Source organism: Ylistrum balloti, unplaced genomic scaffold (genome assembly GCF_031769215.1).
Source record: "Ylistrum balloti isolate Yb309-2 unplaced genomic scaffold, AGI_CSIRO_Ybal_v1 Utg369680, whole genome shotgun sequence".
Taxonomy (NCBI): Eukaryota; Metazoa; Mollusca; class Bivalvia; order Pectinida; family Pectinidae; genus Ylistrum; species Ylistrum balloti.
The window spans coordinates 543,315-568,687 of NW_026781921.1; the positions used below are offsets into that span (position 1 = coordinate 543,315).

General features: G+C 37.6%; 2 protein-coding genes across 2 annotated transcripts; one reads left to right on the forward strand and one right to left on the reverse strand.

Annotated features, from left to right (window-relative positions):
* The first annotated feature begins 1,856 nt into the window (after nucleotides 1-1,856).
* LOC132564456 (transmembrane protein 272-like) lies at nucleotides 1,857-7,523 on the forward strand. Its single transcript, XM_060229112.1, has 7 exons — nucleotides 1,857-1,980; nucleotides 2,716-2,772; nucleotides 3,995-4,063; nucleotides 4,381-4,491; nucleotides 5,156-5,215; nucleotides 5,942-6,148; nucleotides 7,254-7,523. Exons 1-7 carry the CDS (start codon nucleotides 1,857-1,859, stop codon nucleotides 7,433-7,435), a joined length of 810 nt encoding a protein of 269 aa, XP_060085095.1. The 3' UTR covers nucleotides 7,436-7,523.
* Nucleotides 7,524-10,670: 3,147 nt separating this feature from the next.
* LOC132564138 (dentin sialophosphoprotein-like) lies at nucleotides 10,671-24,386 on the reverse strand. The gene is made up of 3 exons (XM_060228821.1): nucleotides 22,903-24,386; nucleotides 12,348-12,516; nucleotides 10,671-11,752 (listed from the first exon to the last, which is right to left on the reverse strand). Exons 1-3 carry the CDS (start codon nucleotides 23,956-23,958, stop codon nucleotides 11,616-11,618), a joined length of 1,362 nt encoding a protein of 453 aa, XP_060084804.1. The 5' UTR covers nucleotides 23,959-24,386; the 3' UTR covers nucleotides 10,671-11,615.
* Between the last annotated feature and the right edge of the window lie 987 nt (nucleotides 24,387-25,373).

Below are 25,373 nucleotides of genomic sequence, written 5' to 3' on the forward strand. Positions count from 1 at the left end.
TCCCCTTTGACAATCCTTCCCCTCTGTCAACCCCTCCCCTTTGACAACCCTTCCCCTCCGTCAACCTTTCCCCTATGTCAACCCTTCCCCTCTTCAATCCTTCCCCTCTGTCAACCCCTCCCCTTTGACAATCCTTCCCCTCTGTCAACCCTTCCCCTTTGACAACCCTTCCCCTCTGTCAACCCTTCCCCTCTGTCAACCCATCCCCTCTTCAACCCCTCTCCTCTGTCAACCCTTCCCCTCTTCAATCCTTCCCCTCTGTCTACCCCCCCCCCTCTGTCAACCCCTCCCCGCTGTACATTCCTGCGCGCGCTCTTTCCCTATCACATCCCTGATCTATAGTGACAGAATTATAACTTATAATTGGTGTTGATTTAGTGAAAGTTGACATTATCAAGAGATGGATGGAACATTACATTGTAATTATTGCTAGTCAGTTTGTTGTTTCCCTAACACTTAAGATAACACGTATTTATAATAACTATATCTTAGTAACCCTGTATCAGTTTAACAATAAGTCCAAAAACTAAATCTCACCAGTGAAATAAAAAAAAGCTTGATGACGCCTTTTTCTGCGGCCCCACACGGCTTTGGAGATATGTATTCATTGTACGATGCAAAGTGAAATTAAAAAAAACTTGATGACGCCCTTTTCTGCGGCCCCACACGGCTGTGGAGATATGTTTTCATTGTACGATGCAAAGTGCAACCCGAGAAATTGAAAAAATAAACCTGTTTTATAACCGGGTACCATCCATTAGGCTAAACTTCGACGTTTATGGGCACTTTAATGCAACGATTCATTCATGTGTTGTAATTCAGGTAGCCTGAAGTATGTGAGGGTCAATGTCTGGAATTTAAGAGAATATACATACTTCAGTTTTGTAATTTTGGGCGAGGGGGACATAGGTTTGCTTCTATATCTAATTATGATACTTTTTACGTCAGGACATAGAAATCAGTGTCATGTTGATACACTGGAGTCATTATAACTATTATACAATATAAACTATTATACAGAGTCGACACAGAGCCACAAACCTGGCGTTTAGTTCCATAGTAATTGTATAAGGTTTGATAAGTTATTCTGAAGTTCTTTGCTCCAATAGGCATTGTTTTGGATCTCAATCAACGCGGCACTTGGCCATTATTCAGTTATATTATTACACTGTTACAGTGTATAAACTTCACACATATATATATGTGTGTGTGAATATATATATATATATTCATATATATGTGTGTGTTTAAGCGTTGATACGTAACTCTGTCACTCTGTCGGGTATTTATTTCGGTTAATAAATTTGTATATAGTATTTACTAAAGACCAGGAAGTAGCTCAGTTGGTAGAACTTCGGAAATCGGAAATGTGAGATCCGATCCCGACTCACGGTGGTTTGTGATTCATATGAAGTTGGGGAACACGTTTTTGTGCTGTAGTGTTTATCCCTTATGTTCTGGATATGTGAGGGCCTCCCGCATGATTTTCAGTGATGTAGCACCAGTTACTAGCAGACCACCACACAGCAAGATAGTCATAACTGTTTATGTGGCGACATAACTGAAGACAAGACTCCCCAGTGACACGTTTTTAGATAGGGAAAGTCTTCGACATTTTCCCTGGACGTGTGTATTTCATACAAGTCTATTTTTCTTAATTCCTTTGTGTTTGACATACGCGTTATACATGATTGTACGACGGGGCGACTCATGTTGAGAATTTCAGTGACGTCATCAGTCACCGCCATGAGCTCATAGGAACTGTACGAGTCACCTTAAAGATTCCTTAATATTCATATTCTGTTACCTAATGACTTTTTTACACCTTATTCTTCTTTTATTTTTAGATCGATGCGATGTTAGAACCCCCACCATACTCGCCCCACCCCGCGGGCTCATCCGTAGTCACAGTAACTGATGATGATACATTGTCTCCCTCTACAGCCCCTCCCCCGGAATATCACACCGTCATCCAGCAAGGTAGGCACCTTGATTTTTAGATTTCTTAAGAAATGTTTGAACTTTATAGATAATCTTATATATGAACTGTGCACATAAGGACGTTTTCTAGTCGTTCAGTTCGCTAGAACCCCGAGAAATAAAACATTTCAGATCTTGGCCGAACAACGTACAATGAACAACACAAAAGTTCGAAGTAATATCACGAAAACTTTCAAATTCTGAAGCGTATTCCGGCCACGTTGTGCTTTATTTTATCTCGAAATGTCGAGATAGCAACTCGAAATTTGGAGTTAGTAACTCGAAATTTCGAGTTAGTAATGAGAAATTTTGAGATATTAACCCGAAATTTCGAGATAGAAACGCGAAATTTCCAGTTAGTAATCCGAAATTTTGAGTTAGTAAGTCGAACCCAAAATTTCGAGATAATAACACGAAATTTCGACTTATTAACTCAAATTTCGGATTACTAACTCGAGTTTCGAGTTACTAACTCAAAATTACGGATTACTATCTCGAAATTTCGAGTTAAAATAAAACACAACGTGGCCGGAATACGCTTCCGTACAAGAGTAACTCCAAACTGTAACGATATACAACACTTAACTTATAACTACGATGTTAAAAGGTTACCACCTCCGACTTCCCAATATTTTCGATTTTGTCTCAACGATAATCTGCCTAAACAGCCGATGGCCTGTCGGTGTTCTGTTGGTATATATTTGTTTGTGACCATCCAATGTCCTTTTCCCCCAGATCGACCTTCTCCCGACGTTCAACCTACACCAGGTTACTTACAGGACAATAACGAAGGTATGTTTGTTAAAGGTTACACAGGTCATGGCGGAGGAGGGTGTATGATTTTGTACAGTAGCTCAAATCAAATATCGAATTTCAAAATAGTGTTGTTGTGTAATGAACATGTCAGGACAAGATAAGTAATATATTTCGCACAGAGGAAATTCCATAAATGATAATACAGCGTTTCTCATACACAACAGTATTTATATAATTGCACTGTCTTTGTACTGTAAAAAATCACTTTCGTGAGGTTCAATTATCATGGTTGTTTTTTTGCCCTAAAACTTGCTTTTTCGTTGACGTTTAATTTCGTTGATAGACATATTTCAATAACTCATTTTATACTGATTTAAACAGTTCGTTGACATATTATTTCTGTGTTTAAGACCAGACCGATAACAATGAAATTAAATCCCTCACGGATTTTTTTCCAGTATAAAAAGTAAAGTAAGCTTATTTTTGGTTCAGGGCTACCACAGTCCTCGATACTAGATTTACAAATAACAAATACATTTTTTAAAATACTTTTAACCGATATACATAAATGTTGATGTCTAATATTTAAACGCTGCTCTGTAATTAAAGGAAACAAACCAGTGATTATCTTCACGTATAAAGTATATACAAAAACTCAATATTTGTAAGAGATCGCTTGTTGTGGTTTTGATTTATTCTAAGAAACATTTTAATGTTCTGTTACTATACATCTTATCATCGGGGGAGATCATTTCTGTTATTTCTGAGATAACGATTTTCGTGTTTCGTTATTCGTGGAACAGAAAACAGTTTCCCTGGAATTTTTGTTTTACATACACCCAACTTAGCTGGTGAAAACTAATAAAAAAAACGGGTACAATTTTATAGATTGTGCCTTTGTCTACGTGACGTGGACTCGTATCTATGCTACATATCTATTTCACCCTTAACATAGGGAACGATGATTCATCGAGCAGCCATTTTAAACATCTAGATTAATCTCGGCGAAATAGTCACGTTTCCCTAACATTAGGGTACGAGGTAGATTACAATACAGAAATAAAGAAGTTAAAAGATATAACGGATTATCTGCCTTAGTACCATTTTTGCCGCTAGGCACCGCTAGTTGCAGTAATTAAACTACGGCATAGGTTTTTAGGTGAAACTCTGAATAAGAGAAATATGGAAAGTGAGTCACGTGATCAATCAAGATGAATTATGACGATATTCTTTTATGTTTATTTCGATTTTATTTCAGTTATACACGTGGTTGCCACCTCTGATGTCCTTCCTCCCTTACCGGAGTACCAGCGTGAAGCTGGAGCAGGTAAGACATACAAGTCTGCACGAGCTAGGTCATGTGAGTCTTGATGAGATGGGTATATTGCAGCTCAAATGACACAAAATTCGTTAAGTGCAAGCTTTTCCACGTCACAGAGAACAAATGTGTCAAAATCTTCATAAAAAGTTTGAAAATATTTTAAATGAACATGGAAGTTACCAGAATTCACTCTTGCGGTAATGTCGAATCTTTATAAGCTGAAGACCGGGTAAATGGTACAGGCCCATTGGGTCTATTGTTTCTAACTCACGTTCCTTATTGGGAATTCTCGCCTATCGCTTCATATGTTGTTTGACCCTCAGACTCGCCTCCTACCTACGAATCCCTATTCGGCCGTGTAAAAGCTGCCCAACAGTCATCCACTTCCAACTTTGGACTGTGTAAGAGTCTGTGCCAAGTGTTTCTTAGTTCCGGTAAGTAAATTCTCTGAAGACTTACATTTTAGAAGATGATACATATATTGTTTCTTTTATTAAACAAAGTGTAAAGCGTAATTGAATTGAAATAAACATCATTACGACAAGCTTCCGGTATTTTAAAGCTTTTTATTTTAAATTCCGGTCCATAAATTCATTTTGGCCCATTATGATATACATTGAACACTAGTGACATCTGTATCTGGTATATGCGACTTTTTTAAAACTTGTAATCATACTCACTTCCGGTTCAGGTATGTACTTCCTTTATCTATCACTTTGTATCCGAGTTATGTGTCTTCTATACTTAATTTTACTCACTTCCGGTGCATAAAGTTAAATACATCAAATGGACAATACACAAGAGTACCCACACGTATGCTGTATACCAACAGAATTGACTAATATCTTCAAGCGATTTATTTTCGCAAACATGTTAATTAACTTCATAAGGCAACAATTAAAGACAGTATGTTCCGCGAAAATGTATCGTTGCGAGAAAATCAAGAAGAGGGATCTCATAAAAATGAATCCTCGCGAAAATGAATGGATTTACAGTATGCTATTACATCCATGTATCTAAGTGTATGTAATAATACAATTTATGTTGTGCACATCTTGTGTACAATCTTCGATCAGATTTATATGTTCTGTTTTGCAGTCTTCTGTTTGGTACTTTTGGCTGTCTTATCTGCTCTACCAGTGGCACAGATCGTTATCGGTAGGTAAATATATAGGACCTTGCATGAGTTCTCGTTTGAAATGTAAACTTATGGTATTTGAATTTAAAAAATGAAAAATTCGTGCCCATCTTCATAAATCACATATCTAATGGAAACGAATTTAAAATTCTTATTACAACATAATTCATGCACATTTTCAAGCAAATATTGTAGAAATTTAATGTTTCTACGTCATCTCTCTATTCTATGGGCCGTTAACAATTTATTTTCCTAAGGGCTGTTATACTGTAAACATAATTGTTACTCTAATCACAGGATCTAGTAACAATTATTTTCACAAGGGCTGTTATACTGTCAATGTGCAAATTTATGGTAACCGAATGATAATGATAAATTCGCGTATCCACTCTACCTACTGTATCGGCAGCACAAAGTAACTGCAATGAGCCAACGTTAGTTTAGCGCAACACTTTCGGTGCAAAATGCGCTAAAATCAGTTAACAGCTAAAATATATACATAAAGTATGGGTATATGATTCTAATTACATTTAAAAAGATAAAATGATAGTGACTCTTTCCTGAAAAATATGATATTTGATCTATTGGAGCCAAAGATACTAGTCTCCGTGTCTTTATGAAACAGGTTGTATTCAATTTGATTTTATACAATAAGACTCGTTGTAAGTGTGATAGTTATAGTAGTATTGTATATGACATCAGTGTCATGTTTGACGGTTTAGTAGTTCATGTTGCTTTCCGTTCAGGTGCGGTTTTTCTGGATGACTGTCCTGTAGCTAAGTACATACCCGTATACTTAATAGTAATGGGTGTAGCGTGTCTCGTTAAATTCCTGTCCATCCTCTGTCAGAATGTCCGTCAACGGAACAGCGAGAACGGGGCAGAACAGCAAAAAGCGCCAAGTGGATTTGATCAAATATTGAATGTTTTTCTCCTGGTTTGGTTTATACTTGGTAAGTACGGAGGTATCACATCGACGTATAACCACCGGGGCCTGTAACACTATTTCTCGGGGATGAGGGCTTGTATAGTGTACTGTCACAGGGGCCTGTAGCAGTGTTTCTAGGGGATGAGGGCTGGTATGGTACACTATCACAGGGGCCTATAACAATGTTTCTCCGGGATGAGGGTTTGTATGGTATACTATCACAGGGCCCTGAGACACTTTTTCTCGAGAATGAGGGTTTGTATGGTATACTATCACGGGGGGCTGTAAAGTGTTTCTCGGGGAGATCAGGGTTTGTATGGTAAACTATCACAGAGATATGTAACAGTGTTTCACTAGCTTTAGAAAAGTCACCGGCATTCTGCAAATACCTACAAGAAAAATACGACTTATAATACATTTTTTGTGTATGGTTAGGTAACTGGTGGGTATTTTTTATGTGTTTAGGTAACTGGTGGATATTTTTATGTGTTTAGGTAACTGGTGGGTATTTTTATGTGTTTAGGTAACTGGTGGGTATTTTTATGTGTTTAGGTAACTGGTGGGTATTTTTATGTGTTTAGGTAACTGGTGGGTATTTTTATGTGTTTAGGTAACTGGTGGGTATTTTTATGTGTTTAGGTAACTGGTGGGTATTTTTATGTGTTTAGGTAACTGGTAGGTATTTTTATGTGTTTAGGTAACTGGTAGGTATTTTTATGTGTTTAGGTAACTGGTGGGTATTTTTATGTGTTTAGGTAACTGGTGGGTATTTTTATGTGTTTAGGTAACTGGTGGGTATTTTTATGTGTTTAGGTAACTGGTGGGTATTTTTATGTGTTTAGGTAACTGGTGGGTATTTTTATGTGTTTAGGTAACTGGTGGGTATTTTTATGTGGGTATTTTTATGTGTTTAGGTAACTGGTGGGTATTTTTATGTGTTTAGGTAACTGGTGGGTATTTTTATGTGTTTAGGTAACTGGTAGGTATTTTTATGTGTTTAGGTAACTGGTGGGTATTTTTATGTGTTTAGGTAACTGGTGGGTATTTTTATGTGTTTAGGTAACTGGTAGGTAAGTGGTAGGTATTTTAATGTGTTTAGTTAACTGAAGGTTATTTTCTACATGTTTTAGGTAACCGGTGGGTATATGGAGCACATTTCACATCCAATCCTGTCTCCACGAACTTTTGCCATTCAACTGTATATTACTTCGCTTACTGGAGTATAAACTCATTCTACATCTTATGTGCCACAGCATGTTTGCTTCTGTGTGTCATGGCGTGTTTATGTGGTGCAAACCAAAGACAAGCTTAACTCCTGTTTCACTGGACATCATATAGGTGAAGTGACCGTCTAATCTCTACAGATAGACAATATACCTGTCTCACTGAAGAATAGCCAAATGGACAATAAACCTGTCTCGCTAGACAGATGGACGATTAGTCTGTCTCTCCAGAAAGATGCGCGATTCGTCTGTCTCACTCGACAGATGGATGATTCGTCCCTCTCACTAGACAGATGAACGATTCGTCTGTCTCACTAGACAGATGGACGATTTGTGTGTCTCACTGCAAAAAATGCCAAATGGAATACACCTGTCTAATTGCACAGATGGACGACATGTCTGACTAACTGGACAGGCGTTTGATACACGTGTATCACTTGACAGCTGGACATAGAATTTGTCCCACTAGACTGACAGTGTTTCCAACGGAGTTATTGATACCTACTTTCCGAACTTTAGCCAGTTACGTCACTACCAGCCTACTGTCGAGGACTACCAGAGCATGTGACCTGTTGAGAACGAAAAGATCATGTGACCTGTTTCAGAGGAAACACAGGGAATTCTCGTTTTCGCCAGATACATGTAATATCATACGTTTAGCTTTACCAGTGATATGTCGTCCACATTTTATCTATAAATATAAATACGAGCTTGGAGGATTTTGTTAAATCAACAAAAAAGTCTATAAGTTTGCAAAAATTAAATATCAGATACCTTTCAGATGAAAAATGGATCAAATGACAGTTTCAGTTTTTAGAGTTTTAGTTATTTGTGTTTCTTTGAGGTTGTGAAAAATAGATGTACCTGATATTTCTATAAATAGATATTATGTACAACAATGTGATAATTACCATTATCCAACCATAAGATATGGTATTGCCTTCTATATTACTTACCTACTATGTCAGCAGTGTCATTATACTCATCAATTTTGTCAAGCCATCAGGGTCATGTTGTTTTCATCAAGATGGCATTGCTACATGGTTTATAAAACGGGTGTGGAATTTTGGGATTTTTTTATCGAGGCTCTCTAGCGAGATAAATAAAAACAAGTTCTCTGACGAATGGAGAATTGTGATAGTTTTTCTATTTATGATATGAAATCCAGATAAATGTTATGCTTGTTTGTTAGTTGGATGTGTCCCACCTTTTCGTAATGCAGAGTTATCTACCCTTGTGAACAGGTATTGGATATTACGTTGTTTGTAAGAGTAACGAGCTGAGAAAACGATGTAATATTCTCACGGAACGAATATGTATTTTTTTTACATTATTGTCCGGCGTTTTTGAGATATATTTGTGGTTTTGTGATTAAATGAAGGTAATCTCTGTGTGCGTGCGTGCGTGCGCGTGCGTGTGTGTGCGTGCGTACATGTGTGTTATACTATGTCCACTGTACATATATATATATATAGTCCTGTAATCTCATCACCCAAAGTCTTTGTATTTGAGCTGTCCGTTTATCTGTCCAAATGACCAGGAGATCTGTTTCAACAAATTACCTTATCTGTTATCCAATGAATTACAGATAATTCTCACTCATCTCGATACACGGATCACGGTAAACAGCTCTTCAGCAATAGTTTAACAATAAATTGTGTTTGAAATTTTCATAAATTGATGATTTTGTTGTTATACTATGCACCATGAGAGTACAGAAAAGACGTTCTTGAACCACAACCAGAAAGGGTACTAGGTTTCGATAACTACACTGTCACATCCATCACACGATCGACCAGTACATGTGAAGCGTATTAGCTGAGGTACATTGTGTACGAAATGTTGATAAAAAGATTATCACTAAACCTGGACAAAGTGGTGATCTTCCATATGTGCATTAGTTGGTGACATAAATATACCAAAAATATCCCAATCGGCTACACTTTGATTTAAACTGGTTTCGTAAAACGATGAAAGTGATATACTTTAAAGAAAATCATTTCTTGACGCTTTACTGATTTACAGGTAGGAATATCACGATATTTCATGCAAATTTAATTGTTGTTGATAAATAGATATTCAACACTTCATATAAACGTGGATGCCAGCAATATTTTCTTTGTTTTAGCTGCGACAGGGCCCTGGTCATAGGGCCAGTAACTCTATTTAACAACATGCAATACAGCCCGCGAAATAACCTTCATGTAGCTCCCTTACCCCAACCACGCCTTCTTGAAGATGAAACTAGGTGTAATATGGAATTCTTGCAACGTCTTATCGCCATGATCTACTTAAAAATCTTTGGTCATACAATTCGTGGCCAGAACACTGACGTTCATCGGTGAGAGTCACAGACACGGAAAACCCGCCACCAACCAAATAATGGTTCACAACAGTCGACATATGTTAAAAAGAATGGATAAAAAGAGGGAAAATATGAAGGAAGGAAATCGCTTTAAAACAGTAGGACAATACTACCAGAAGAATAAGACAATGTGTTTCGGAAGGGTTAGCGTCTTTTGCTTTACGTTTCGGGCCGTTAATCCAAGTTGTGACATATTCTTGAACTAATAACCCACTTGTACTTACGCACGAAAATAATGATCGCCTATGCGACTAAGAACTTCCTATAGTGATCATCAACCTTCGTCATTCGTCATCACCATTCACAGAATTGATTAAGGGAACCATCACCAAAGTCTACTGACCTTAAAGTCAGTAGTAACACCGACTTATCGTCAACTTTCAGTGTGCTTTGACGACTTAGCGACAGTTTAGCCAAATAACTAATAAAAAACCAGTTTTGTCATTTTAAGGATGTCGCGGCTAAACCTCACAAATCGCTCAACAAACAAGTTTATTTCCGAAAGGTTGCGGACACGAGTAACAGGTCTGTTGTGTATACTCACTATGAAAGGGGATAAATTTTTCCTCGCATCGAAGATGAATTTTTTTTTACAACTTTCCAGACCAATCCAATATTTTGAAACTCTTCACGACACCGACGTTGACGTTGCTTCTTGAAATAGCACCAAAAAGTATATATAGGGGCGAAATGCTGAATTTTAAAAAAAAATATAAAAGCACATGACCTTTGGGTCGTTTAAAAGGAACTGTCATCTGAGCACACAATAGAACATACAGGTCCATCATTTGTAACTGGTCCGAAACTCGTTTGATGCAAAAAAGCAAATACTTCAATTCGTTACTTCTCGAGTGAAGTTTCATACAACAAAAGTAGTTAGAGTTACTTCCCTTTTAGTTATGTTGTACCTGTTTTGAAGGGAGGTAACACGTACTCGTGAAAGAAGATAACACAACAGGTTTCCTAAAGACATAGCCAGGTATTTATTAAATTTTTTGTGACTTTCACCTTCACTTTAAAAAGTCATTTGTTAATAAAGCATCACAGCATAGAAACTATAAATCCAGGGTAAATCAGGTCAGTAATGGTCAGTTCTGGCCAGAACTTGCCTATATTGGACAGTGCTGGTCTGACTCGCCTTAACTGGCCAGACTCATCAGCACTGGTCAGAACTGTTTGTTTGGCACTATCACGTCACCTCTAATAGCATCTGTTTGGCACCATGACGTCACGTATTTTGCTATCTATATTTGCACACATTACGAACGACGTTGAATTCTAATCTCTATGACAATTGATCGTGCAGAAACCCAATGTTGCCACGCACCTTCCACTTGCGACGGATGCTGCTAGAACTGTATTTATTTCAAGAGATCAAAAGGGAAAATAGAATATTATAAATGAAATAAATAAACGATAAGGTCAAAAAATTCTTGATCACACAACTTGATAAGTGATGTTTTTAATCCATCACTCAATTCAATTTTCTTTTTTGCATTATCTGTTTTCACTTTACCAAAAAGCACATATAATAAAAGTTTGGGACTAAAATCTTATGCATAGAAAACCGTGGGGTAAATCAGAGATAACATTCCGTTCACTTTGTCTAAATCAGATGAAGTTTGACACACAGACCAAACACCTGTAATGATGTTTGTTAGTGCATTGCAATAAACGATGAGGTATTTATAAGTAGATGACACGCGGCAGGACTCCTTCTATTCATTAGCAGTTGACAGTTTTACCATCTGAATATATTCCTAACGTCCATACAAAAATCCAGACATTTAGTCCTTAAACAGGCGTATCCGCGGTGACAATCCATTGATGGTTAAATATACATTTAATTATAAATAATTTAAAGTGGCATTTTATGGCACAGCGGAACACTGCGGTGGCGTTGGTTATACAACAGCTTGAATATCCTGTCTAATGGGAATGTCTCTTCCGCTTAATTGTCTTATTTTACCACTTCCAGTTCCGGTGGATGGATTCAGCTTACTGTTTAACAAATCTTTTTCGCGACACTGTCTGTCAAACTCTGTAAAAGACGAAAATGTTCTATTGATAGGCATGATGTTCGAAGGCAAATGCAAATCGAAAAATGTTTTTTTTTTGTTAGTTTTATCAACAATTAGAAACAAATGTTTGCTTTAAGCAAAAGATCAAATTTATTTCCTATCAATTACATGGAATTGTATTAAGTAAATCTGGTCACAAAAGCTTTTTATTTCGATGCAAACATTTTGGAAACTTTGCTACTTTTAATGACGATTAACTACACCAGTATATGTTCAAATTTTAACACTATATAAAACAAGGTAAAGAAACTCTTGTATTTGAAAGTATACCCATCATTTACCTGTAGCATAAATATGTTATATATTACTCAACACGTGAAGACACACTGCATGACATACATTATCAATGCTGAAAACTAAAGGACAATACATTGTGTTCATGTCATGTATTCGCCTATTTTAAAAGAATTTAAGTTTCATTCGAAATCAATTTCGTATGGTTTCAACGCGTTAGTCAAAAGAATACACAGCCGCTTCTGTAACAATTTTTCATCGACAAAACATAGTTGTAACTTAAGTTATGCAGACTTGCGAAAATTGTGAACGCATGCGCACCTGCTATCTCCCAATCCTCCCAATGATCCTCCTCCTCATCCTCGTCTTCTTCCAAATCATCCTCGTCATTCTCGTTGAGGACCGTCCTTTGTTTCTTTATGTCCTCTATTGTGTCCTGACATCGACTCAGCGAGGAGAGAAGAGCCTTGTCCTGAGCTCGTAAAGACCCCTGAAATGACCAATAATATGATAAATTAGCATAACCAACCAGTCAGCCGGCCTAACAAGTGTCCTATTGGTGCCGAGTGTGCCCGAGATCTACAACATTATAAAACTATATAGAGGAATTCCTACAACGAATCCGTTTATCCTACAGAGAAATGGACTCTCTAAATGTGTTACTTCGCTCTGGATAAAGGTTAAGATTTTAGCAACTAGTGAAATAAATTAATCTTGTACATTCCAATGAAGCTCGTCCTAAAGCGCGATACCCCACCGAGTCTCTGGCAGGACTGTAGAAATAGCGCAAACTCGTTCATCCCATTGTGATCTCGCAACTTCAACGAGAGTTTATACAACTCGAAACAGAAAACTGACTTGCAATACGGACAATTTTATAGCGAATTAACTACCAAAGGTGATTTTATAAACGAACAGAACACAATTAAAAACCTCAAATAATCTAACACCATCACCATTTTATAGGGTAAATACATTCTCTCCTTTGTGCAGCACATTACTTACGCTGATAAGTCTGGCTATTGTTTTACAACATATTACCAAGTGGATTTGTTTTTAAGATATTGGCATGAAACATATTGTAAAAATGTGTTTTGTGGCAAAGAAAACAGAGCAGCTCTATAACATGCGATATTAATTTAAAGCAAAGTACTTCATTATCAACACTCCGTCTGTATAATCTGGCGGGGGTTTGCACGTGCGATGCCTGTTGAGTAATTTGTGGTACAGATGGCGTACATACCAAACCACTAGACCCTGTAATAGACTGACAGACATTCGGAACACTCCATCTGGTTATTTATATTTATAGGGCGAGTTGATCCGAAGAAGACAACCGGATTCCAGCCTGATGACATCCATGCATATTATTGGTTATAGGCTTGTCGGGGAATCTAGGTTACTAGAGTGTGATGATTTAATTGTGCACGTGTATATCAGGGGCTATTTGTTACAGGTACTGGTCAGTTTAGACCTACCCTGTGGGTGTACTGGACTAGAAAGTGACTATTGACCTACATCCAGTATATCCTAGGTCCCACTTGTTTTTGGTGTTTTGTTGTATTTTTGCAATTTCGCGGGGATTGTCTGGGGTAAAAAGGGGAGGGGTGTTGAAGCATCACATACTTACCACATAGGGACTGGTGTCAAAACGTTACAGCATCATTTGACAATGTTAGGTTTTCCATTATTGACAAGGAAAATCTTAATCAAGGTCATTTGACCACGGTGAGGTTACCCTACAGTTAAGGTCATTTGATCATGGTGGGGTTACCCTACAGCGAAGGTCATTTGACCATGGTGGTGTTACCCTACAGCTATTGTTTATCAGGCAACTGAAGTGACACATTAATGTTCCATACTAACTGGGGCATCTGACAAGGTTACACGTGCGTGTTCCCAATCAAGTGACACTTGTTACCTGGTGATATATTTCAAATGTCGGTTTTGCTACTGGTACGTGTTTTCGCCAAATAATCCTGGCACACGGTGGAAACACCTCGGTATATTTGTGTTATATTTAATGAAATGTGAAATGGGCGTTTTCGTTACATTTTGGTGCCAACATCAGACTTACTGTCTTTCCCAATGGTTTCGAGAGCTCACACTTTCACGAATATTTTATCGCCAAATGAGAGAGGTCTTTATGATACCGAGTGAAGTTGTAAACATAAACCGGGCATTGTCAACAATTAATGATAGATATTAGTATTATATTCATGACAAACACACCACTTCCAATAAGTCCGCGAGGTGGCGCTGCCAATTGTTTGTTATAGTGTCGGTGGTATATGATTGTCGATTCAGCCATTCGTTTGTAATGTCAACATACTGATCGTGCTATATCAAAAAGATATTGAATTAACGTTCCCATGTAATACAAAGCTAATAATTCGGGTCGATTTCAGTAAGGAATATTGGCAGTTGTGTGCTGTTGCAAGTCATCATGCCACAGACACAGCCAGTAGGCAAGGAGTCTGCTCCCCACCAAGGGTGAACATAATAGTCCCTTCATAAACCATCCCTTTCACTAATCACATATACTTGTATTTCACTTTGAACCTTTTTCGAATTTTTAGCATATTTTCGTCATCACTTATCAAGGGGGAGTAACTCTGGATAACGACCTGGAAGATAACTGTCGGTGTCACGTGACGTATTTGTGTGTACGGTGTACAAATGCACGCGCTTGTGAATATGCCAGGAAATGACTCTACATGTGTTTCCCGTCTCTTTCTTTTACAATAAGTGTAACTGTCGTGGTTATCTGTTTTTGTGTCGGTTGGGAACGGAATAGACTGATAATAACACAAACCAGGTCAACATTACACCGCCGTCTTAAGATCGGGGACAGATAATTAGATAAACAGATAAATGTTGAAGGTACAAAAGTAAATAAATGGTTGACCTTGGTAATGTTCCCTCCCCCTTCCCGGTTTTGGATAGTATGATAACTAGAGAATTAGTGTAATGTTAGTCTGCCAATTAACCAGGGTAGTCTCCAGGCTCACTATTCCGATCTATTATATTGTAAAGCCAAGGTTAAGATTTAAGATGCGGGTCCCATTTTACAGTTTTCTGCATCTGTATTTTTCATATCTATATTTCAGTGATTTTATCGATTCTACATTCATTCTGTTGGAACTAACACCAAATAAACTACACTCAGCTCAGGTAACAGAATCAGATCCCCACCCTTTTTTAAGTTGGTGCTCGATTATATGTCTACACTGTTCTATTGTATGGCATAATGGAAGGGGTATGAGGGTTCATACATTTGCTTTTTCAAAGTTTTATCGAAAACCATGGCATCAGGTTTTCAAATTAGAAATAAACTTACGGATTTGCTTAGAGAATCTGTCCCGATAAACAATGGTCCTCGATCGTGTCGATCATACTGAACATCTCGGTTAAAATACATAGTGCAGAGGATTGGAATTTTGGCAACACCCCCAACATGACATTCCGTGAAAAATTGGCTGAGTAACACGTGTCAACAGATTTTTACCAGTTCTGGTTTACGCACTTGTTTTCAACGGCTTTGGTGATATTTATAGAAGATAACGAAACATGAATCAGGATACCAAATGTCAGAATACAGAGATACAGTTTATTTTATATAAATAAAAGTATTCTAAATGAATAAAATACACGTGACATTCTTAATGAGACCTAACAGAACTTTCAACAGTTTCACAGATTGTCTGTTTTTGAATGGGTGAAACACAAACGGAATGCCTACTGAATGAAAATTGCGTGACGTCATTATTTCTACAATGCCATTGTTTCGAGCATTTCACATTCAGTGATAAAACTGGTATTTCATAACTATTTGGGATTTTGGAAACAGTTCTCCAATTTTTCAACACTAAACACTGCCGCGGAGATAGTCGTGATCATTTCCCGAAATGAATATCCCTATTGATAAGCACTCTTTGGTGTTGAAATGACAAACCGCAACGGGAAAGTGTTTTTTAACCAGCAGTGTTAGATTTCATCAGTTTGGTATCAATTCAAATGATATGTATTTTACATATGATATATACTTGTGTATACTGTCCGTGATCTTATTCTAACGAAAAGTGATTTGATATCTTCTTTATTTCAAAATTTAAATTGTGTTAATCTGTAAATCAAATTAAACGAGAGTGAAGTGGCGTTAAGCATTTGTCTTTTTTTGTTTTTTTTTTCGGTTTTTTTTTTCTTCCTCTCCGTCGGTATTCATTTTTAAAAATTTAAGAATTGATAGGCTTGAAAAGTCTTCAAGAGTTAGTTAAGACTAGCACGAGTTTCCTTTGACCTCTACAACACGGACGTTAGACGCATTGACAGACAGATGTCGTGTCTGAATTTCCTCCAGACGTTAGACTTTTGTAAGACAATTCAGTAGATTCAGACATCCACGTCAGACACTTGTCCGTCAAACTGTCTCACGTCTGAGGTAGAACCCAGAAGAATCTCGGGCTAGTAATGATAAGATATTTTCACGGGAAGAAACAGCACACTACTCCAGACCACTGAGTTGGTGAGACAATACCCGGACACGAGAGGAGTCACGGAGACGGAAGACCTGTTTATCGAGTCAATCAGGAAGAAACTACAGGTATATTCGGAGACGAAAGAAGTAATTCGCTCGACACTATGAGATTACTTTCATTTTAAATCACAGTGACTTTCACATTCATAATTCTCTCAGATGACAAACCAACCGAATTTAGTATTTGATAATTAAATGTTTGCACGATGAGAATCTAGAAGCAGGTATTCGCCAGTCTTTATTTAACACATGAAATAAAATAAAATACATATTTACTATACTACACAAATAAAATAAAAATATATTTTTATGATTTTGGTTGAATTTAAAATGAAATGATTTAAATTTGAAATCTAAAGCATCTCGTTTAAAAGAGAGGAGTATAAAATACAGTGTTGGTAACATTTGAACCTATCGTAGAAACACTGACTAAATATACACCTGGCGAAGACTTCCTGACAAGGGAGGTAACTCGACCGATCTATTCTATAATTAGCCGAAATTAAACACAGACAAAAAAACAGCAGAGGAAAAGTTATTAATGAAGACCATATGTTTGTACTCCATTTAATATGTGGTATTGGTGGCTAGGTTGGGCAGACCGCCATCTGGTCCACGACCACGTGCGGAATGGTACGTGTTTTATAAGAACCGGAAGCGGATTAATGATACGAAAATATATATCATCACCTAATACTGTGTGTCGTGTTCTTATTAGATATAAAAAGTTCATAATGACTGAGTATCCGTCATCAATTCCACAAAAGGCAGTTTTGTATTTCATTTATATTTCGGTTTTAAGTACTTTCAAAAACCGGCATTTTTAAAGCGGATTAATGATACGAAAACGGGGTTGGTGTGTGGGTTGAAAGGTCCGTTACCTGTATGTGTACGGGGAAAATCACATTACTCGTACACTATCGATTTATCCGAGTCTCGAGCCGATATTCTGTAACATTATCGGTTTTTCTTACAGAATGTTCGCCAGCGGCTCAATTTAATCGATCTCAGACACATCTAGGGGAGATCTAGGTATGACAGCAAGGAAACTTTAAATCAGGGACAGATATTTGAAAACAATTCGATCGATACAATCAATAGTTTAATCACCAGGCAAACCTGTGCTGGATGTCTCGGAGAAACCATATACTTATCCCAAAGTTAGACATTCGGGTCTCATCAGGTTAGGCATTTATCGGCAAAATTAGAGAATAACGATGGCCACAAGGTAATAAAGGTCATGGTATATAATATTATTTATTATCATTTAACGGTAAATCACTACCACGGCTTCCCAACCCTTCGGTAGGAGAGCGAAAGAATACAATACTGAACTCAGCTTTTGTGTGGCTTTTTTTGTATCTGCGATGAACATATCGCTTGATCTTTCTGTTGCTGAAATTTCTTCCGCAAAATGTACTTGTTTGATTACGTTGTGAGGAACCTTCAAACAGACCAGGATAGGTCCGTTTTGATTGTAAATTCACGTAAACTTACTATTTCCACCGGAAACACACGATGTCGTGTATTGGCTGGTCCCTGAGATTTTGGTCTATAAAATCAACGACTATATAAACTATATTTTTTCAGTAAACGGTCCTGAATTAACGAATCCATATTATTTTTAGAATAAAAGAGATAGTGTCTGAATGAGTACATAGTCTATTACACGAACAGACACTCCTTCGCCATCAACACTCACTTACAATTCAATGACAGTATACTCTATGGCCTAACCTTTCTACACCCAGTCAGATATAATTAACCCTCCCTTTGACGATTGTGTTTGTATAAAAAGGGAATCGGGATAATGAACTCTCCCTCTCACTTCTCACTTACAATATACATGACGGGGAACTAAAAATAGAGCTATTGTGATAGCCTAGACCCCATTAAGAAATCTGCTACCGTAAATAAACTTTCCGTTCCCCGGGCTGGCTTTTAGTGTGCTGTTGTGTAAATCCGGTGTCGGCTTTGGCTGTCGTTTATTTTTGTATTGTGATAATAATATTGACTGATATTGACAATTTCTATCATACGTGTTTACGAAGAACTGGTCAGTACACAAAGGGCAAAAAATAGATACCTACAGGGTTCCGTGTCACGACACATTTGTAACATTATCAGTACAAAAACATTTTCTTATTGTCTGTGCCATCAGAACTTATATTCTGCACATGCGTACAATCGGAAGTTTACAAGTACCCGTTGTATTTAAAAAGCACGTACAGAGAAACACTCCGAGCGTCCGATCATTCTTTGTAAGAATATCGGAAAAGCCCTGGTGGTTTTCCGACCGGAAGTACACGTATGGATGGGATTGTGTCCATATAACTATATCCGGAGGTGCCGGAGTGATCTGTTGAGGATTCTTAGAAAAGAAGAGAATTTTTTTGTAAAACTTTATTTCACGAACACACTTTTATATTCACATTTTATTATCTGATGGGATGACTGTTACTGTAATAACTTTAATTTTCGTGGGAGATTCATTTTCATTGTGATAGCTCGGGTACTTTTATTCTCTGTATTTATATGTCCATAAACTGTTAGGTACATTTTTCACGGTTATATATCGAAGTGCCGCAAAGTAGTGTTTTTTTATTTTTAAATATTTTTTTTTTTAATTGAGCAATACGAAAATAGATGATTTTCAAGTGTACAAACATAACGAAATATTTGTTGGTCCACTGATGCCATCTTTCAAAATGATAGCATAAATTCCTATTCATTTCGTTCTAAAATAATCATACCACTAAACTCAACAAAATTTCCTTTTTTCTCTCTATGATACCACCGTTTCAAAGAGGTTGTAACGGCGGCATATTGGAGTCGTTACAAAACTCTATCTGGTATGTTCCGTTATCTCTTCATCTGGTTTATTTATCTTAAGGACTCAGACACACACAATTTCTATATTTCAACTTTTGATCTTGTGGTGAATTTTTTACAGGTTAGATGGCAGAAATTAATTTAGTAGCCTACAATATCGCTGCACTTTTTTTACCGCTACTGTCTTGTTTTAGGGAATATTCATATTCGCGGATACATGATTTAGCGAACGCTGACCTAGAAATGACTTTAAATTTGCGAATGATTAGCGATAAGAACCATGGACTCTTCAAGACTCCGATATCAACAATGATGTCACCAAGAGTTATTTTACTAATAATAGCGAGGGACTTGAATTCGCGTTTGAATTTTCTCGCGTATAAACGCGAATATAAACCCCACGCGAAATAATAATTGATTTACAGTATATATACTGTGTACATATAAAATCGTTAACCTACATTATCACGATTCACGCGATATCAGGATTCTGTGAAGTTTGCGCATGACTGGAAGCTTTCAAATTAAATAAATATCGAAAGTACGAGATTCCATTTATTAAAAAATGTATACAGAATCTGAAATTCAAGAAGATTAAACAGTTTTATGGATCTGAAATCAACCCCAAACACAAATATGGGGAATTTCTCTCAACACTGAAGCTTGAATCATGTATTGTGTTTCCTTCAGTAATATTATTGTTTTACAAGATAAAGCCCGAAGACGTGGTACGGTATCACAATAAGATCACGATGTGTACGAGGATTAAATTGGTGGCACGCGCGATCTCAGTCTGTTTCCATGGTAATGATGGTAAACCACAATAGTGCTCGCTACCACTGATGTCAGAGTTTGTTGACTTTGAGAAGTTTATGTCGAAGAGATCGTAAACAACATAGATGGGGATATTAGATGAGAAGTTTATTTTGATAAAGAACGTGCCTGTTTACACAATTTTGGTTGATTTTAGATAAAAGTGTGATGAAGGTAAATCTTACTGGTACCAATTTTATAAACAATTATACGACATTGTATCTCCTGGGTTCACTTTCTTCTATCCAATCTCGGGACATAATTACAAAAACATATTTGTTAGCATACCTAGTGTATGTTTTTTCTTTAACCGTTAATCAATAGAGGATGTCCATATGGCATGTCTGATACGTTTAAACACAAATTATTTTGAGAATTTCGTGCTGTCGTTCCGTGCTGTCGTCTCGTGCTCCGTTACGTTCTGTAGTACTTATACGTGTTTAACGACAAATAAGGATCGGTACACACCATATTTGGATCGACTGAACAGGTAACGTGTACTTCAATTGTTCGACTGAGCCGGTGTATCACTAGGGCATGCTCTGTCAACAGAGCTATCGAACTTTGGAACACCAAGTGACATCCAAAGTTTATGGTCCGATTCTTACCGAGGTTTGTGTTTCGCAGAAAATCGGGATCACTGACATCCTGCGGTTGAGTCATTGAGTGAAGCATTTTACATCAGTTGCTATGGGCACCATGACACGGGCATGATGGCGGCACGTTTGGGGAATTTCCGGTGCCCCCTTATGATGACCATCGAAGATCAAGTTTCATACCATCATTAGGATATATTTATACAAATACAAAGTAAAACCGGTTTTCTTGTTTTATGCTAGGCTGTATTTGTGTCGCGAGAAATCGTGAAGTTATTGGTTTTTAATTTCATAGACTACTAATTGTTTGATAATGCATCGAAACCAGGAAACTCAACCCGGAACATAATAGATAAGTCCGCTCTGTAGGACTTTTTACATTTGATCGACAACATCATTAACAAAGTCTTTATAATTTAAAGACACCATTAAAAGACGATTATTGTATTGCCAGCTAGGAGCATAATGTGACACGTCATGTGACACACCATGTGATAATAAAGGGATACATATGTTACGTCATGATTACACGACCGACATCCGGTTTGAAATATTTTCTGTTTCTGAAGAGTTGATTGAAAAATCTCATTATAGTAATTGCAACAATCGTTTGACCTTAAATTGGTTGATTGTTGCAAAAAGTCCAGCCGATCGATTGATCACGTGACTTAGCAACCTCCTCTTGCAGCTGCCCGAATGGATTGCAGGGCCACACTAGGACATACACGAAACCCAGGTTTTAAGTGAGTCATGTGTAAATTAATTTGGCTCTGCTATCCTTGTTTTCCGATAAATGTTTCCCCCGAGAGAAACACAGAAATTGTAACTACACAAATGGCACTACAACTCAATTACATGACTAGTTTTTCCATGTGCTATCATCTGCCCACTAAGTAGCTATTGTGGACAGGATAAAAGAGGCTGTAGAGGGGGTACCGAGTGGTCACACCGAGGTTATGATCTCTCTTCCGGGAGGAAAGCACAATAAAAGGCCTTATGTGCAAGTCTGACATTGGCTATATCCTTCAAAAGCCGACCAAACTCGTGCGTCATCGAGAATTTCTATATTCGGGTGACAATCATTTAGTTCATAACAAAACTACATACATGTATTTACCGTTGGTTTTGTTTTAATATGTCATTTTAAAATTAAGACTTTTGTTATGAAATAGATGTGTGATGAGAAAACTTCAATTACGGGCATAATGGTTCTTCTGGCTCGTTATCGATCCATACATCATGACATACCCGTTATGACATTCTCGTAATTGACATACCCAGTATGATTTGGCAATATTTGACATACCCATTATGATTTGCCCGTAATTGACATACCCATTATGACATTCTCGTAATTGACATACCCAGTATGATTTGGCAATAATTGACATACCCATTATGACATTCTCGTAATTGACATACCCATTATGATTTGCCCGTAATTGACATATCCATTATGACATTTCCTTAATTGACATACCCATTATGAATTGCCCATATTTGACATACCTATTATGACTTGCTCGTAAGTGACATACCCATTATGACATTTCCGTAAGTGACATACCCATTATTATTTGCCCGTATTTGACGTACCCGTTATTACTTGCCCGTAAGTGACATACCCATTATTATTTGCCCGTATTTGACATACCCATTATGACTTGCTCGAAAGTGACATACCTATTATTATTTGCCCGTATTTGACATACCCATTTTGATTTGCCCGTATTTGACGTACCCGTTATGACTTGTCCGTAAGGGACGTACCCATTATGACTGAAACACATTTTACAAGAACGTCTTTTACACCTTGAGAGAGGCAGACACAAACATCTTACATTAATCCTTTTAACAGGAACGTCCGTAACGCAGTGTGAGAGGCGCACACAACAGATCTAGCGTTAATCCCTTTAACAGGAACGTCCATAACACAATCTGAGAGAGACACATAACAGATCTAACATTATTCCCTTTAACATGAACGTCCGTAACACAACCTGAATCCCTTCTACATGTACGTCCGTAACACAATTCGACAGACAGCCTTAGCAGGTTCAGACATATATTCAACACATGGACGATGAGTTAGACTTACCAGTTCCGACCTCAGCCACTTGAGGGCGTCTTGTATCCGGTTTGTCCGTTCCTCCCAAGCCTGTCTGTCCTGTTTTAGTGAGCTTGTAGCTGATAATCCACTCGGATCGGATTTATTAATGTTTCTTGACAGTTCATAGCTCGGGGGGTTTGGAAGGTGTGGGGAGCTGAGATCTATGGGTGACTTTGGGCTTAACGGTGACGTTGGAAGCACCGGCGAGTTCGTTTCGCCATCAAATTCGTTCATTCTGTCTGAGAGAGATGGGAAATCAAAACTACTCATAGAGTTTAATTTACTTCCGCTTCCGGTTACCGTGCTCCGAGAATCAGAATCATAGCCATTCGAAATGTGTCTGCCTTGAGAGTAAGTTCCAAGGTCACGAGAGTTCATGACCTTGCTTGGAAAACATTTGAAATTAGAATCGCTGTCTTTCCAGTTTTTAGATAAATTTGGATTTCCTGTATTAAGTGGCACTGACCTTGGACGGTCAAGGTCATTTAACGTCCGATCACACTTTGAATACATCTCGTGCGGCATTGAATGCCTCTCGTCTTTCAAGAAGTTGTCCTCTAATTTCTTTGATAATTCGGCGACCTTTGAACTATCCGAAGACGAAGAGTTTGTCCTAACATGACCACTAAAGCGACTTTTTGAACTTCCTGGTGAAAACGAAGAATCTGACATTTCTGATAAAGTTTCGTTGGAGTCTGTGGTGTCGTAACTTCCAGTAGAATATGTAGACTCGGATCGTTTCACATTTGTGCGTTTGAATGTATCATTGTCCCGTTCAGAATCCGACAGTGTCGTTCGTTTAAAAGTTGAAAATGTGGGAATGGATGAAAATCGATGTTTTAGATCATTCACTCTCTGATTGCTGTTTCGTCGCCGGGGGTCACATGAAGCTGATGACGATGACGACGATGAAAAAAAGGAATCAATAGGTTTCGAAAATAACTTCATTTTTCGAAAATCTAAATCTCTCCCTGATTTTATATCATCTATCAGTTCATAAGTATCCTTCAAAATGTCGGACTTTAAAGAATCAAAATCCATCATCGTGGTTAATGACAGATATAACGTAGACTTGACGAGAATTCTCTGTTTGTCAGATCTAATGATCGGGAATACAGGACCTGTCTCTTCGCTGTAGTGTAAGATAATCCAGTCATATAGTATAAAGCCTTACTGGAATCACATTATTGTCATTCACATATCGCCCTATTCACAGGGCGCTTTGAAATTCGAAAACAGTAATAAAGATATCACGTATTTATATTGCACATTAATATAGCACACGTGCAATGCTATACATATCTATTGCGCGTGCTTTGTGCTCGCGCTCCCAAAGCAGACTGCCTTGGGTTTGGCAGAGTTTGGCAGAGAGAGGAATTCCATCAGAATGATGGGGATGTCGAGTCAATGGAAATAGGCGTTGATTAACAGCGACGAACTTCTGTGTAACATCCCTTCCAGCTTCTGTATCTCGGTCTACCGTCCATTGTGTGGTAGGTACTACAGCACATTAACCCAGTCATCGTGGAGGACGTTTCGCTCTCCGCGATCTAGTCAACGAATGTGCATAACAGTGCACGATATGTAACCATTGACTCCGAGTATTTGGCGTTATCTGATGAAAATATCAGCTTCTGCGGAAGAAAACGGAAATGGCATTGTTAGTGTTGTTTGGTAATAAACCAAAGGAAATAATGCTGGTTTCATATACGTGCATTCATATAATCCTGGACAATACAGACAACGTTTATCTGAAAACAAAATATAGTGTGTTCACGATCCTACCATAACTGACATGATATTTTCTGGAGTAATATCTAGACAAAAGGAGGTGAGATAAAAACCCATAGTTCTTTACAAATAGGAGTAGGTTATCTGTTGTTTCAAATACTTTCTCAACATCAAAATACGAAAATTACAATCAAAGCTATATACAAATGCGCCTGCTTGTAAAGTGTGTGTTAAACAGGAACTATAAACACATGTATGAAATATTTTCTATGTATTAAAAATTCTGACATCTTTTTACACATCATCATCTGATAATAACGGTGAACTTGGGACACAGAACAGACATTTGTCCTTGTAATACAGTTTTTTCCATGTTGGTAAATCTAGAATAGATTTTCTTATATCACTAAAACCTTCATCAGACAAGTGACTTGTGTGAAGCACAATAGCGCTGGTCATTTCCATTTCGTACACTCTATAGCTCAGTCAAATACGCTTCAGACTGGTAATTTAACATATTGGTATGATGAAAGTGACAGTGTGGACATCGAATGGTCATTTATAACTTTCTTACTGGTTGTGATATAAGACCTCACTCTGTAAGGATCGATTGCGGTCCAATAACACAAAATGGCCACTCGGTATTGTCACGGTTTCATCGGAACTTTGTTTGTGGATAAATAAATAAATCTAGGATGAATTGTCCACTAACAAAAAAACGGGTTACG

What these genes read in the sequence shown, in the direction of transcription:
- LOC132564456 (XM_060229112.1), top strand. Translation starts at nt 1,857, where the DNA reads ATGTTAGAACCCCCACCATACTCGCCCCACCCCGCGGGCTCATCCGTA. An exon ending in CTTACAGGACAATAACGAAG is followed by an intron (nt 2,773 to 3,994) that starts GTATGTTTGTTA and finishes ATTTTATTTCAG; the next exon opens with TTATACACGTGGTTGCCACC. An exon ending in CCAGCGTGAAGCTGGAGCAG is followed by an intron (nt 4,064 to 4,380) that starts GTAAGACATACA and finishes TTTGACCCTCAG; the next exon opens with ACTCGCCTCCTACCTACGAA.
- LOC132564138 (XM_060228821.1), bottom strand. Translation starts at nt 23,958, where the DNA reads ATGATGGATTTTGATTCTTTAAAGTCCGACATTTTGAAGGATACTTAT. An exon ending in AGTGGCTGAGGTCGGAACTG is followed by an intron (nt 12,517 to 22,902) that starts GTAAGTCTAACT and finishes TGGTCATTTCAG; the next exon opens with GGGTCTTTACGAGCTCAGGA. An exon ending in GGAGGATTGGGAGATAGCAG is followed by an intron (nt 11,753 to 12,347) that starts GTGCGCATGCGT and finishes CGTCTTTTACAG; the next exon opens with AGTTTGACAGACAGTGTCGC.